The sequence below is a fragment of the Drosophila elegans genome, unplaced genomic scaffold (genome assembly GCF_018152505.1).
Source record: "Drosophila elegans isolate 14027-0461.03 unplaced genomic scaffold, ASM1815250v1 contig_476, whole genome shotgun sequence".
In the NCBI taxonomy this organism is placed as follows: domain Eukaryota; kingdom Metazoa; phylum Arthropoda; class Insecta; order Diptera; family Drosophilidae; genus Drosophila; species Drosophila elegans.
In genome coordinates this window covers 17,622,152-17,637,044 of record NW_024545863.1, presented here as the reverse complement: position 1 = coordinate 17,637,044, position 14,893 = coordinate 17,622,152, and the positions used below count along the sequence as shown (strand labels likewise).

General features: G+C 42.5%; 1 protein-coding gene across 1 annotated transcript; it reads right to left on the bottom strand.

The window, feature by feature from the left end:
• Nucleotides 1–494: 494 nt before the first annotated feature.
• On the bottom strand, nt 495–3,011 carry LOC108135019 (calphotin). The gene has a single exon (XM_041709158.1). It carries the CDS (start codon nt 3,009–3,011, stop codon nt 495–497), a length of 2,517 nt encoding a protein of 838 aa, XP_041565092.1.
• Nucleotides 3,012–14,893: the final 11,882 nt, after the last annotated feature.

The following is a 14,893-nucleotide window of genomic DNA, read 5'->3' as shown; positions in this document are numbered from 1 at the left end:
CTTTCGAGATGCTAATTTCTCGCGTGAAAATTTTTGGACACGTGTGCAAATTACTCTTTGTGGCTGGGTTGTTGGAAACAACCTTGTTTATGTGTCCAAAAGCGGAAATGCTACATTTGTTTTGGTTTCATGAATTTTGCAGGGAACAATTTGTCTAGCCAACACTGTTTCTCGCAAAAATGGCCCACAAATAAATCTTCTCAGTTTAAATGCCAGTTATAAGAGATTCTTTTTGAAAGCCAAGCCAATTTGGTAGTAAAATGGATTGGTCTGAGTGTTTTTGCACCCAGCAGCTAATTTTGTAAGTCCTTAAAAATTTTATTTCAATTTTTAACTCAAAAATATACAACTTTTATGTTTGAAGTTGATTTTGTCAACGAATATTGTCATTTAAAGCAAAAAGAACTTGAACTTTTATTGGTTACTCACCATGAGTTTAATATTTTTTACTTATTTTGTAAGTATTTATTTATGATCAAGAATTTCAGCTTAAGCTAGTTCGATTTAGGAGGGCCAAGAATTTTCTCGATTTCGCATAGTCTGTCCATTACCTGCTGATTTCTTGCCTTTTGGTCCTTGAGCTTTTCTCCAATGGCATCCAAGGTGGCGGCGATGGCCAGCAGAGAAACATCGGTGGTCTGAAGATCCCTCAGCAAAGGCGTAATCTTTGCCACTGGCACTAAACTGGGATCTGGAGATGATCTATCGGGGATTTCTTCTGACTGGACCTCTTCTACAGGTTTTTCGGCAGTTGTGGCTTCTACTTCAGTGGCAGTAACTGATTCTTCTGCTGCAATTGGTTCGTCAGCTGCTGGCTCTATTGATGCCGGAATAATTTCAACAGCAGCTGGTGTTTCAAGGGGCTCCACAACAACATCTTCACCCTTAGTTACCAGTACTTCTTCCGAAACTATAACTGCAGGTTCCGGAGCGGTAGCTATTGATTCCTCAACAACATTCGGTGCCGTTTCTGGAATCTCTGCTACAGGTACTTCCGGGGCAATAGTATCGGATGTCTCACTGACCTTAGTGATTTCTGGTTCAGCAGCTGGAACACTTTCAGCAGGAATTGGCTCTACGGATTCAACAGCATTAGGCGGTGGCTCAGTGATCGGCTCAGCAGAAGCTACAACTGGTTCAGGATTAGTTGGCTCAACTACCGCTGGTGGAATGGTTTCAATAACAACTTCGGCAACGGCAGAAGGTTCGCTGATAGTGGTGATTTCGGGCTCAAGGGCCGTTGCAGGAGTTTCGATTGGGACAGGATCCGGAATGTTCTCTGGTGCCGGAGCTGGAATCTCTGCAACAGTTTCTGGAATGGATGCTGGAATTTCTGCTGGTTCCTGGGTCGCAATGGGAGTCTCAACAGGCAAAGGTTCCACCGGGGTGGCTTCGATTGCTTTGGGTTCGGGTGTTGACACAGGAATGACATCTGACACAACAGCTGGTGGTAGAATATCCGGAGCGCTTCCGGATGATGGCTCTATAGGAGATTCCACAGGGGCCACGGAAACGACTTGAGATTCTGGAACGGCAGCTGGTGTTTCAACTGGTTCGGGAATCGTTGCAGCTGGAACTTCAATCGAAGTATCGGAAAATGCACCTGGTGGTGTAGATCCGGCAACAGCTCCTTCAGTTGGAAGCTCAACAGGCGGGATGACTTGCGACGGAATTTCAGCAGCAGCTTCTGTTGGTATCGAGGATATGGCAGCTTCGGTAGGTATCACCAGCGCAGCCACTGGTGGTGCAACATCGGGCGTCAACACGACGGGAGGCTCTGCAACTGGAGGCTCAGCAACAGCAGCGATCTCGGCAGCAACTACTGGTGCCTCTGCAACAGCAGGTGGATCAGCAACAGCAGGTGGCTCAGCAACAGGCGCCTCGGCAACGACTGGAGCAACAACTGCAGCAACTACTGGGGTCTCTGATACTGGTGTTGATACGGCAGCCACCGGCGGAGCAATGACAACTGGAGTCTCAACTGGAGTCTCAACTGGAGTCTCAGAAACTGCAACTGGTGGTGCAGCGACCACAGGAGCAACGACTTCCGGTGTTTCAGCAACGGGTAAAGTCTGTAAAGCCGGTGAGGGTGTTGCAGCAACTAGAGTTGCCGCTGGTGGCGCAACGGCCTCTGCTACTGTTGTAGCAATCGGAGTATCGGCAACAACAGCGATTGGCGGTGAGATCACAGGAGCGGCCACTGGAATCTCTGCAGCAGGGGCTTGTGTTGCCACTATGGGAGATGGAGATGCCGCAGGTGGGGCAACAACAGTTGGAACTTCAGTGACAGCAGGCGCTGGTGTAGGAGTCACAGGAGCCACGGCAACAGAGGGTGATACTATCACTGGAGCCTCAGCAACAGCAGCAGTTGTTGGAACAGTCGATGCAGTGATCACAGGAGCAACAGCCGCAGGAGTGTCGACAACGCTTGGAGTTTCTGTTACAGGTATGGGTGCTGAAGCCACTGGAGTCTCCACTGGTGGAGCTACGGCAGGCGGAATCTCAACAGCAGCAGCTGCTGGTGTGGAGACTACACGAGTAACCGCAACTGGTGTCACAGCGATCACAGGAGCCACGGCAACAGGTGCTGAGGCAGCAACAGCGGGCGACGCTACAGCAGCAGCAGGAGTCTCAGCAACAGGTACAGGTGGTTCAGCAATCACAGCAGCAACAACTGGAGCTGGTGTGGCAACAACTGGAGTTGCCACGACTGGGGCGGCAACAACAGGTTCTGGGGCTGCAGAAATGACAGGAACGGGAGCAGGAGCAGCAGCAGGAGCTGGCGAAACAACGACGGGAACGATAGAAATTGGAGCAGGAGCAGTAACTGCTGCTGGTTGCACACTAGCAACGGTAGGAGCAGCAGCAATAGGTGCTGCCACAATCGGTGTTGCCGGTGAAGGAGCCACTGCCGCAGGATTGGCCACTGTCGTCGGAGCAGCCACTGCTGTTGGAGCCACGGGCGTGGCCACTGGGGCAGAAACTGCTGCTGGCGAAGCCTCTGGTTCCATTTCTACCTTTTTTTTTATACCTCCAATCTGTTCGCCCTTTTGATGAGCCCTTCACTTATCCAGTGTTTAGTTAAACAAGAATAGTTTCATGGCCAGCCCTTCAAGGTCAGTAGATAGCTAAAACAAAGGAATGAAAACGTAAAAAACAAGAGATATGAGAAACATGAGGCTAGGGCCTTGAAAGAGGCCATTGCCTCTAATAACATGGCGATCGATGGTGGAGGAGGAGGAAAATATGTCAACACCTAGACAACAAGCGAAATAATTTTCTCTTTCTGTTTTAAGCTTCTAAAGAAATCGATTCATTTTAATTTTTTCTGGAGCCGCCCATGCGGACTCAATTGAATGTGGTTTCAATTTTTGCTGTTATACTTTGACAAAATAAATACAAAAAAGGAAAATATTGTTTTATATATTGCGAACTATTGAGTGTGAAAAACTTTTCAACAAGGTCCGTATCAACTTAATAGTTTCGGCAGTGTCAAAATGAATCGTTTGATATTGAAATGACCCTCCAGTACAAAAACAGAATACCGAGGTTTTTAAAACTAAACTAAAAGTTAAAGGCTTTGAATGTATTTTCTTTTATACTGTCTTTAGTTGAGTTTAAGGACAATATTTTTTGGGTACACGTGCAGTTATTTATATTTAAATGTTGCTGTTTAAATAATTATCTATACTTATTAAAGGTGGCAGTTAAAAGCTTCACTATTTATTTATAAGATGAAATTGTGAGGCCTTTAGCAGGCTTTAACTCATTCCTTGTTATGTTAATTATTGCGAAACCATTGGTTTATTTTACTTTATGCTGCCAATAACCCGATTTTTTCCTGATCAAGCTGCCTGTTGGTTTAGTCCTTGAAAATAACCTTCCATCCTTTTTGCACCTTTTTAATAATACTAACCGAAATGTTTAATATTTTTCAACAGCGACCGACTACTCGTTGGGAAAACTAGTGGCTAACTGGCCATTTGACTCAGTTTTCTTGCGCATTTTTACCTCTTTTCATTAGTTTACCCTCGTTCAGAAGTCTGACAACTGCCCATTGAGTGCAAAAACTATACGCATAGTTTCAAGTGCCTTCGTTTAGGTTTTAAAGTGCTTAGTCGCTGACCTTAGCCAGCATTTCATTTTTTCCGGCTCGCACGAGAAAACATTTGGGGTGCGCTTAAAAGTATGCTACATGCGTGCGAATATCTCTTGCTTAAGACATTTTCCTCTATTGTATTATCGATTCCATTCGCATCTTGCCAAATGCATTAAATTCATCTAAGAATCCCTTTCAAGGATTTGTTTTTGCTTCATTGCATATCGCTTACCACTCGCTTTGTCAGCTACACTCGCAGACACATAACTGGTTATTTACACAATACTGATTACTTTGCCGTATTTGCAATGTAGTTGTCAACGAAATGCGACAAGTCCGCTCCCCCTCCTCCTCCTCGTTCTCCTCGTCCACTTCCTCCCAGCGCCGGTCCGCCATTGAATGTCTGATGCAATGACAGTTGACAAACTGCCACTACGTAGCCGTTGGATCGGAACACATTAGCTCGTTGGAAATGTAATCGCAGAGAACTAAGAAATAAATCTTTCAATTTTTCGAGTGAGTGCGGGGGGAGGGGGGAGCTGGAAGTGCAGCCGAATGTAAAGCAATCCGCAGAGGCAGCCGGCAGTTGCACATGCCGCCCGCTGGAGCAAGTGTAATGTGATCTGCGTACAATTTGCAGCCGTCGTTTAAAAAAGTCCAACACCTCGCCGCACCCCGCAATCACTGCTGGCCGGGTACCGAGCACACTTGAGACTTTTGCAAATAGTTTTTCCACATATGAACAGAAAGAATTTCTTTCACAAAATAAAAAGATTGCCAGCGAAAAGAAAAGAAACACATGTATATATATATATATATATGTATGAATAGAGGAGATGGGAAAACGCTTATATGGAAATGATTTCACTGGAGAAGTGGAAGAACGAACGGAGTAGTTGTGAAGATTGAATTGGCAGTTCAATTTCACGTATTATTGACATTTAAGCGTAAGCATTTGAATATAAACTGAACCCGGCTCAGGGATTGAATGGCTGGAAGGCCGAGAGCAGGAGCGAGTCCTTTCACAGGATGCACAGACATTGGCTGCCTATTATTTTCTGTGCGATAAATCAATCGCATGAAGCAAAATGCAGAGAAAATACCAAGATAAGTGGAAATGAAATTACATCAAGCATACAAATTGTATTTATACTTTATTCTATCCCCTGCCGCATCACTGCGCTCGACAATTGATCTAAGAAGAAGGAATTTGCGTAGCATAATAAAAATGTATATTTTAGATTTACTGAGGAACTGGTGGTACATAAATAATCCAAATGACAATTTGATCTCTGTTAAATTTTCTACAGTGATCTATAGTTTAAACGGATAATAGCGGACAACTTTGAAGCTGTTAATAAAATTTAGAAAGCCATAAATTTCGACTAGCAATCCAAGGTGAACTAAACTCAACAACAAAGGAATGGTTTATTTAATCTATAGTTTTGTAATTTTCTAGGTAGTCTATTTTTGTTCAATTAATCATTTTTTTCACTTAAGCTAATAATAAAATAGACACCACCAATCACTTATCACATAATAAAATATGCGATATTTTATCTTTAAAGCCTTTTTTTTCTATATACAAATGCAATCAAAGTTGTTGGAAACAGTAGTTCTAATTTCTTTCCACAAAACAATACATTATTTTACAATGTTTGAGTCCCCATGCCAATCGGCATAGTACAAATTGAACAGCTCTGGAAAATATTAGTTTTTAAAACTATTGACATTGCATTTCCGCCACTTTTCACAGGTGAGAGGATCGACTACAAAAAACGCAAATCAGTGCAACACATAAACCTAATTGCCGTCATTGTGCACGCACTCCGGGCGTGCTGAAAGTTGAGTCCGATTGCGAGTGCGATTGGAAAACCCAAATACAAATATGAATACAAATGCGGGGCGGGAATCGAAATTGCGAAATGTGGCAAGAGGAAAGTGGCAGGCGGCAGGCAGCAGGCGGCATCGCAGCTCAAGCTTCAATCCGGGCCCGCTTCCGGGTGTATTTTGCTAAATTGCAAATATTTCTCAATTCGCATGCATCAGCAGAGAATGCAATGCAAACAATTTTCACCCAGCGGCCACAATAAAAAGGGAAACCCCCGGAGAACGCAACAAAAAAATAAAAGAACCCAAAAACACCCACACGCAGGAGGGCACACAAAGTGCTGGCTTGGCACAAAAAAAAATTCGCAAAAATCGGCGCCGTATGGCAACCCTGGTCGCTGTGTGGCTGCTGCAACTATGGCGCAATTTATTTCCAGTTTGATTGGTTTTTTCGTGCTTAATTGCACTTGGATTGTGGGAGGGGCGGGCGGTGGGGGCTCTGACCATCCAATTGGGATCGGTGCGGGTGTGGGTGGTGGTGGTTTGCTGCCCCAATTGGTTGAAAGGTCGCGCTCATCACGTGCCTTAATAATTTATTCAAATTAACACGCGTCAACCCGCTTTTCTGCTTCCCTGCGTTAGTGTATGTTACTACGTTTATGCGAAGTTCTTATTGCAAAATCAGTTTTGTTTCCAAAATAACCCTTTTCTACAAACTCTGACTGATTTAAACCGGGCCACCCCAAATCAAATTTATGACAAATAGTCAATCGATCAGAATGAAACTCTTTAAAATATTTATTTAAAATCTTTTTAAATGAGTGTTCCAAATTGACAATTTAAAATTGTAGATAAATGTCTTATTATTGTTATTATTCTTAAAGTTTGTTGCATAAACATAACACGAGTCAGTGACTGTGTCAAACTGCGCTCGGTTAATGGCCAACACTTTGTGGTCAGAGCAAACCGGAAAAACTGGCAGGCAAATGCAAAATATTGCACACAAGCACCCACTTACGGTCGCCCCTTTTCGCTTTCCACTCCATTTTTACTCCTCCTCGGGAAACTGTGAGTGTGTAAATTACAGCTACATATTTAATGCATTTTTATTTACATTTACATGGCAGCGCAAACACAGCCCAGTTGAGCGGGGAAATGTCCTGGCATGACACGAACTTTTGACACTTGACAATTTGATTGTTTTTAAGGCAAAGTGTTAAATTATGCAAAGCACATAACAAACACAAATCGAAAAGCACGCACGTACACTGTATCAACAACGACGGCAGGGAAAACATTTAATTTTAAAAACAAAACTTCAAAACTGAACAACAATTTGCATCAATTAAATTTTGAGGAATACTTCAACAACTTGAATCATTTTTCAAGACTTAGTGTAGTGGGTCAAAATCCACTTGACACTTTATGCACTTAGATTTAAGTGTTTAATTTGGTTATCTCTCTTATATGAGTTTAAATTGCAGATGGTCACAACTTAAGCAGAGGCTTTTATTACAAAATTATTTAATAAATTCATTAATTCATTAAAATTTCCAATAGCCAAAAAGCCAGATAAATTTAACTCATAAAATTTATGATAGTCAAGTGTGCAAAACAATTTATTTGCTATTATTGTTTCAATAGACTTTTGCTTTGAATGAGTACGTATGTAAATTAAGATTGACAAAGTTTGTGAAGCATAAACTTTTTGGCAGTTTAATAACTAAATATTAAGTGGTCAAGATCTTAAATTTTTAAAAATATCTACCCAAAAATTATATAATTAGCTGCATTGTGCAGTTATTCAAGAGCACAAAATTAACACCCCAATGAAATTCCCTACGTCCTTAGTTTTCGCAGGCTTGCAGACTTTTCTCACAGATATAGCCCTGGCAAGCCGTTTAAAAAATTCAAATGAATTATACATTAAATGAACAATATTTACTACGTAATTGCAACTAATGTAGCAAGTTAAATGGCAGTAAACTAATTACGATCCCAGGGTCTGGTTCAACATAATATTCATTGCATTTTTTCAGCCTTTTCCAAGACTCCTCCCCTGCTCCTTCCCGGTTTTCCGCTGCGCCATCTTGCTGGCTGCTTTCTTGTGGTAAATTAACTTGAATGCCGCAATGTATTTACCGGTACTCCAGGCAATGGGGAAAAAACAACAAAGAATATGGCGAAGGAAAAAACAATGAAACGGCTCCAAATGGAAAGGGTTAAAGAGCAAACAAATCCGACAAGCCGAGCGAAATACTGCATGAAAGGTAGGAAGGCAGGAGTGAAAGGTGGGGCAGGAGTCGCGTAACTTTTATCATTAGTCCGCTGGGAAATTTAACGGGCACTTAAGTTTTTCTCACTCGTTTTCAGCTTATTTTTTCTGCTGAACTATTGTTTTGCCATAGCTCGTCCCCCCTCACCCATTTCTTTTCCCCATTTCTCCATTTCCCCACATCCCAGCTGTCACCTTTCATTTGGCTCCTGTTCGGCTCGGTTGAAAATTTATATAATGTTCACTCCGAATGCGGCACTAAGGTTAGCAGCATCATTTATAAGGAACTTTTATTTTGTTAAGCTCTTGGTTTTTGCGGATATTGTTGCAATTTATTTTATTGCATTTTGTCTACAGTTTGCCGATTTAATTTGGCCCCCAGCACTGCGAACTACAATCTGGTCTTCACCCGAGCTTAACAAGCTGCCAAGTTTTTAATGCCAGGCCTAAGCGGAAACTTTTTCGATTTTCTACGAAGACCCTACTATTTTCTTCCGCTTTTTTGGCTTCATTTTTATGATTTTATGGGTTGATTTTGGGCTAGGGACTTTGGCTGGCTATTGCGCCATTAGTGCAGGTCACTTTACTTGCCCAATTTTCATGGCCTCAAAAGAGGTGGTCAAAATAACAAGATACTTTGAATGCGGCTGCAGATAAGGTGACATCGGCTGGTCTACGTGTTTGGGATTGATGTCCTGAAAGATATCACAACAACACGTTGATACACGAGCAGGCCCATTCTTCAGATGTAGACACGTATTCACACAGCATCTGCCCAGAACGAGGATAAGCCAAAAGTTCTTGTCCTGTCTCTGGTTTTTGGATATTTCAAGATGTGAGCACATGAACGCTTAAAGAAATGTCAATTACATTTGTCGATGTGGACATTCCGGGTGTTGTTGCCATTGTTGCCATTGTTGCTGCTCAAATTTGAAACATCATTGTGTGGCAGGGCTCTAGCCCGGTTTCCATTCAATGCCGAGTGACATTTGTTGAGCAGCCGAGGCCGCAACTCATCCCGGCTGTGGGCACTCAGCACATGTCGTCCTCGGAACGAGGAATTATCCCCCACTTTCACCCTTTTCAGTAGGGGTGCCCTGGCAATAGTTCAGACAATTTCAGCAGCACGCACATACACAATTTATGAACTTTTCACTCAGATGGGCGGCTGGCAACATGTTTCTTAGCCAGCTCCACTCTCCGCTCGGGTTTGAGGTTTTAATTTAACAGAAATGCTCGTTTGACCGACCAACAAATGTGCACAAGAAACAGCTTCATTGCAGCATTTCCGCATTGTTCACATCATAATTTGAATTGTTTTGCAAGCCTTTTGTCTTAGGGAGTGTGTACTTTGACTTGAGATCTAACTCTGCGGTTAGTTAGGCAATAATATTCGTGCAAAACAATGTTCTTTCACTTGATTGGCCAACAAATACTTTCCTTTTTTTATTGCTATTTATTATTTTGATTAGCTGAACAGTATTTACGCTCTCAAAGGATGCTAGTGATTTAAATTGTAGTTAATGTCTGAGCCTGAAAGTCCAATCTTTAAGGATGCTCAGAAACATTTTCCATGCTCCACTGAAAGCCCACCTGCTGCACTTTCGTTTCCACTCCTGCCTTTTTCTATTCGGAATCAATTTATTTTTTATTGAATGCACTGATGTGCACTCTGTTATTATATTTACCATTTATATTTGCTTTCTTCCACAGATTGTTTCGCTCCACTGGCATTTGCATTCGCTTTCAAACCAATTATTATGGCTCACTCTTGCACGGTAAACAAATAATGAAGTTTTATTTGAGTAGCTAAATAAATATAATATTTATTTCATATTAATATGTTTTGTAATCATTTTGGAGTCCCTTTGATTTTTACAAGATCAGCAATATTTCGCAGTGACCTTTAGGTGATGTGTAAGTAAGTCTTAATGGAATGTAGCATATGGTAATCGAATTTTTCTTATCGGTAAGACTATTTGGACATTAAATTTCCTCTGTTCCGGGTGGCCTCCCCCACTGACGCTCATCAATAGAAGCCACAAATGGGCCAAAACGTTCGGGGCCCAGCCAATCAAAGCACAGGAGGACGGGGAGCAAATGACTGTTGAGAATATGTGGTAAACGAGGTACCCATTCAGGCTAAATTCTATGCGAATTCTATGGCACTTCCTCCAATTCCATTCAATCTCGATTCAAAGCCAGCTGCGAACTGAAAACTGCGAAAAAAGCGAATCGGACTGGCCCAGCGGCCTTCGCCTTTGCCTTTGCCTTTGACTTGGCCAGGCCAAGAGCGTGTGTGTGGGAGTGGGCCACATAATAAGCTCTATTTCAGCCTTTCCACGCCGGATTGCCAGCACTTACACACACCTTAGCACCGCATTGAGAGGCGGCCGAAAGCAGGTGCAAATAAAACGCTAAATTTGTGTACTTTTCGGCGGCGGCAGTGCCCTGCCTGCAAACGCTTGCTGGAAAAGGAATTGAAAAACATTTACCACAAAACCATTCACATACGTGAGCCAAACCTGGTACGCAGGATGGGGTGGGTGAAATGGTTGCTGTAAAATGCCAGAAGGAGCAAGAAAGCTGAATGCGCCGTGAGTTGGGCAAAAACTAATGCTGGAAAAGCGTTTGCTTTTGCCCAAGAGCTCGAAAAACGTTGAGTATGCCTGAACTCAACGGAACAGAGTGGAGCAGAATGGAAGCAGGGCACCTAAGTGCCAAGCATATGTCTTGCAACAAAGCAGATAGACACATTCACACGTGAGTGTCGCTCCTTTTTTCGGTTCGCACAAGTTTTTAGTTTGGTTTTTCCACCTGCTTGGCATCGGATTTTTCCTGCAGTGCTAATGTCTTGCCAGTCTCCGGTTCTACATGTAATCCCCTCCGCTGCCCGCCCCCCGTTCTCTTCGTTTTTATTTGATTATTTTAGCGAATTTGTACTTTTTAGTCATTCCCGAGAAAACTTTGTTGACTTTGTTAGTTTTGCTAAACTAAGTAGATCAATAATGTGCTGAGAATGTGTTGGCAGCGCTGATGGCTATTTTTGTGCGCAGGTTTCACTCTGTTTTTTTCTTTTTATTACGTATTTTTTGCTATTTTTGCTATAAAATTTTAAGATTTTATTATTATAGTTTTAACTCAAGGGAAGGAATTTCCTCTTCCGAACCTAAGCAAATAAGCAAGTATTCAAGCTTATTTTATACTTAGTGTCACCGAAGAGCAAGACGGGATTACGGCTGCAAAGTGGAAAACATCCGGACACAATTTGTGGGTAGCCGAGAGGGACAATGACAACCCTTGACCATTTATTATCTTGGTTGAAAAATAAAGGACGAGTAAGCCATCAGCGTGGTATTTACACTTGTTTCGCGCCACGTGCCGCATTCCACGTAGCACGGAGCTTTGGCTGGAAGAGATTTCCTTCCGGTCGGCGAAACCTTTTTAGCATGTCCACGGGCAAAATAAACGAGCCAAGAAAGAGTTCAGCTCAATTGAGCCAAGGGAAGTACGACGGAAGTGCAGTCTGGAGTCCGGTTAAGCGGGGGGATTGCAAAGTTCTCCTCTTTCGAGGCTTAATTGATTCGCGAGCGACGCACGTACGACGGAGTTTTTACGCGCTGCTCTGATTTATTCAATTATAATGAGGGTCCTGACATGCCCCGACTTTCGGCACGCGTGAATAATGCAATTCGCATTACGAATGGAAGTACATAATCTCGTAAGGGAGGAAGGCAAACGCCAAGTGTCCTCCCTGGCCATCCCGGTTGCCATTACAGCACCTCCCGCCCAAGACAATCACATAAACACGCATTTCCCCCGGAGTGGGACAAATTAAATTAGACCAAAGCAGCTTTCATGTCTAGGACATGCCTTTGGCTAGGTCTATGTTCTGGCCGGGACAAATCGTAATTCAAATAAAACAATGTCATTTACCACAGGAAGCCAGGAACGTGGCCCAATAGGCAAATGCCCCCTGCTGACGACACACAAGGAAATGTTCGACAACAAAGGAAGCTCGCCATATAAACACGTTCCGAAAATCATTGCCAGTGCTCCCAAATTTATCACTGAAATAGGACTTAACATCTCGAACCCAATAACAGAAACTAAGCACAACATACTTGGAAGCTTTATTTCGTGGAGATTCTAGGGCAATTATCCAAATATGAAATAAAGTATTTCCTGTTAGCTGTAAACAGTTTAGAATTATTGTAAGCCGTGAAGTGACCTCAGAATGGATTCCCGAATTGAGTACACAGAAGATAATTCGAGATTATCACCAAAGAAACCGCAGGAGCAAACTTTGTGGCACGACAAACCGAAAGCAAGATATCATTTCGTAGCTCGTACTTGTTCATAAAAGTACTCACCCACAGCACAACACACGCTCACATACAGATGCTCATACAATTTATGGCAAAACAGATGTATTTGGCTTTATTTATTTTTTAGTACGGGCGAGAGGGGGTCGGATCTGGTCTCCGCTTGTTGTCTTTTGTGCCACCGCATCACAAAAATAATCTCAAAGGACCCCCCACACTCACACACTCACCCACACTGTTTTGGGGGGACAAAGGCAGAAATCATATCAGGCAACAGCATGAGCACACAAATGCGTGGATGAGGACCAGAAACCGAAACAAGAACAGCAGGAGTACCAGTGGCAGACATGAAAACAAATCCCTTTGCACATTTTCCGAAAATGAGAAAATGCAAAAGTTTTGCTTCGGTCGGTAAGACAATGCTCTGGATGGGATGGGATGAGATGGAATGGTATGGAGGAGGCCGAGGTCCTCTGCTCCATAGAAAAGCGGCAAATTAAAACAAACCTCAGGTTGCCCGTATTCGGAAATGAGCAAAAAAAAATACCAAGAACAATCCAAATCCAGCCGAGACTTGAGCATATTTTGGCCAACTTTTTTTCGCCTTCCCTCTGACTCCCACTTATTTGTTTGGCTCTTGGCTCTGTGCATTGGACCAAGTTGATGAAATGCCGAGGGGTGTTGTCTGGCAGCTTTCCCTCTTCATGGGCGTGAGTGTGGGCGCGGTTCCCATTAACTCCGCGTCGAGTTCTTCACACCACCACGACTTTTCGGAGGGCGGGGCTCGGCTAAAGGCGTTAATGTTCGCTGATGTTTACGTAAGGGAATTAACTTATTTGTCAGGTACTTGTTAAGCTAATAGGGGCTCATTTAATGCGATGAACTGAAAATTACTGTCACACAACATTTGCACAACCGATGCAAGCAGAGTAACGCTGAATTTCTCATTTCACGCTTCGATATGCAGGCCTCCAGGCTTTTGTATATTTTATATCGCATACCTATTGAACGATTTTAATGAGAGGTAATTGTGTCCATATGCTAAAAATTGGGAACTGCAATTGATTAGACTCATAAAACGCAAGGGTTTTGATGGCACTCTTTTAAATATTAATATTAATATAACAAAAGGCATGGCTGCTTTAGTAGATGGGTTTTTTGTAAACAGGCTTTCCAGATATTAATAACTTAATATTGAAAATAGTTGGCCAGCACGTATATGCTAAAGGCGATCAAATATGCGTACACACCCGTGCTATCAACATATAACTAAATTCTTTTCCCCATATCACAAGCAATTTTTTTTGACAGGAACTTTAGCTCGCCAATTAATAGGATATCAAGATAAAATAAAATATCAATTTATTTTCAATTTGCAAAAACGAGAAACGTGAGTTCGATCTTTGTAATTGAGAATATAAATTTAAAAAAAATTGAAAATGTATTCGTCGTTACGCATATATGAGCAACAAATATTAAATCATGATTTTCATTTCTTCACTTCTGTAATCTACTTAGCTTTTTGTTATCGATATCACAGAATCCCATTAGGGGAATGAACCTTTCCACAAACGAAAATCAACAGGAGTAACGCCAAGTGAAAGAGTCCTGGAATCCTAATAAATATTTATATTTGCTCACCTCGAGCCGAACCCTTTTCTCCGCTCACTTTGCAGGCTAGGTCTTAACAGGAAGATGTGTTTTTTCATTACGACTGGCAAGTGCGCTTTGTAGTGGGCCGGGAAGTGTTCTTGTCTGGCTCGAGTGCACTTCTCTGATGCTCTGATGCTGTGGCACTCTGGCTCTGGAGTCATCCTTTGGCACCCAAGTCTTTGCCGAAGGTTCTGCGGAGCAGTCGCAGGGGAATTTCTCATAACGCCAGGGCGAAGGCAGTGACGAAGAGGACTTGGCGTCCTCTTCGCAAATGAAGCGCAATTAAAATGTAATTTTTATGCAAATTCCGTGCATAAGTGAACTTTTAATTAATTCAGCGCGAAAATAAATGAGAACTTTGTCCATAATTATGCATTCCCTTGTCCCATCCTGACCATTTTGTTGCGCTGCACCTTTTATGTTCTGCTTTGGTGGCTTTTGTTTCACCAACAAGCAACTAATTTGTTAAGCCGATAAAAGGGAAGCGGTTTCCCATCTGAACCTTCCACTTTATTGAAATATGTGTCAGGAATAATTCTCCAGACAGACGATACATGAAATTCCCATACCGAAATGAGAAAAAAATGCATTTTAATAAACGGAAGAACACGAGGGAATGCATAAATAAACGAGACTGGCAATCTGCCTGACTGATTACAGTTTGGCTCTTAAAAATGGGTACATTTCACACGACCCATCTGTGCGGCACTA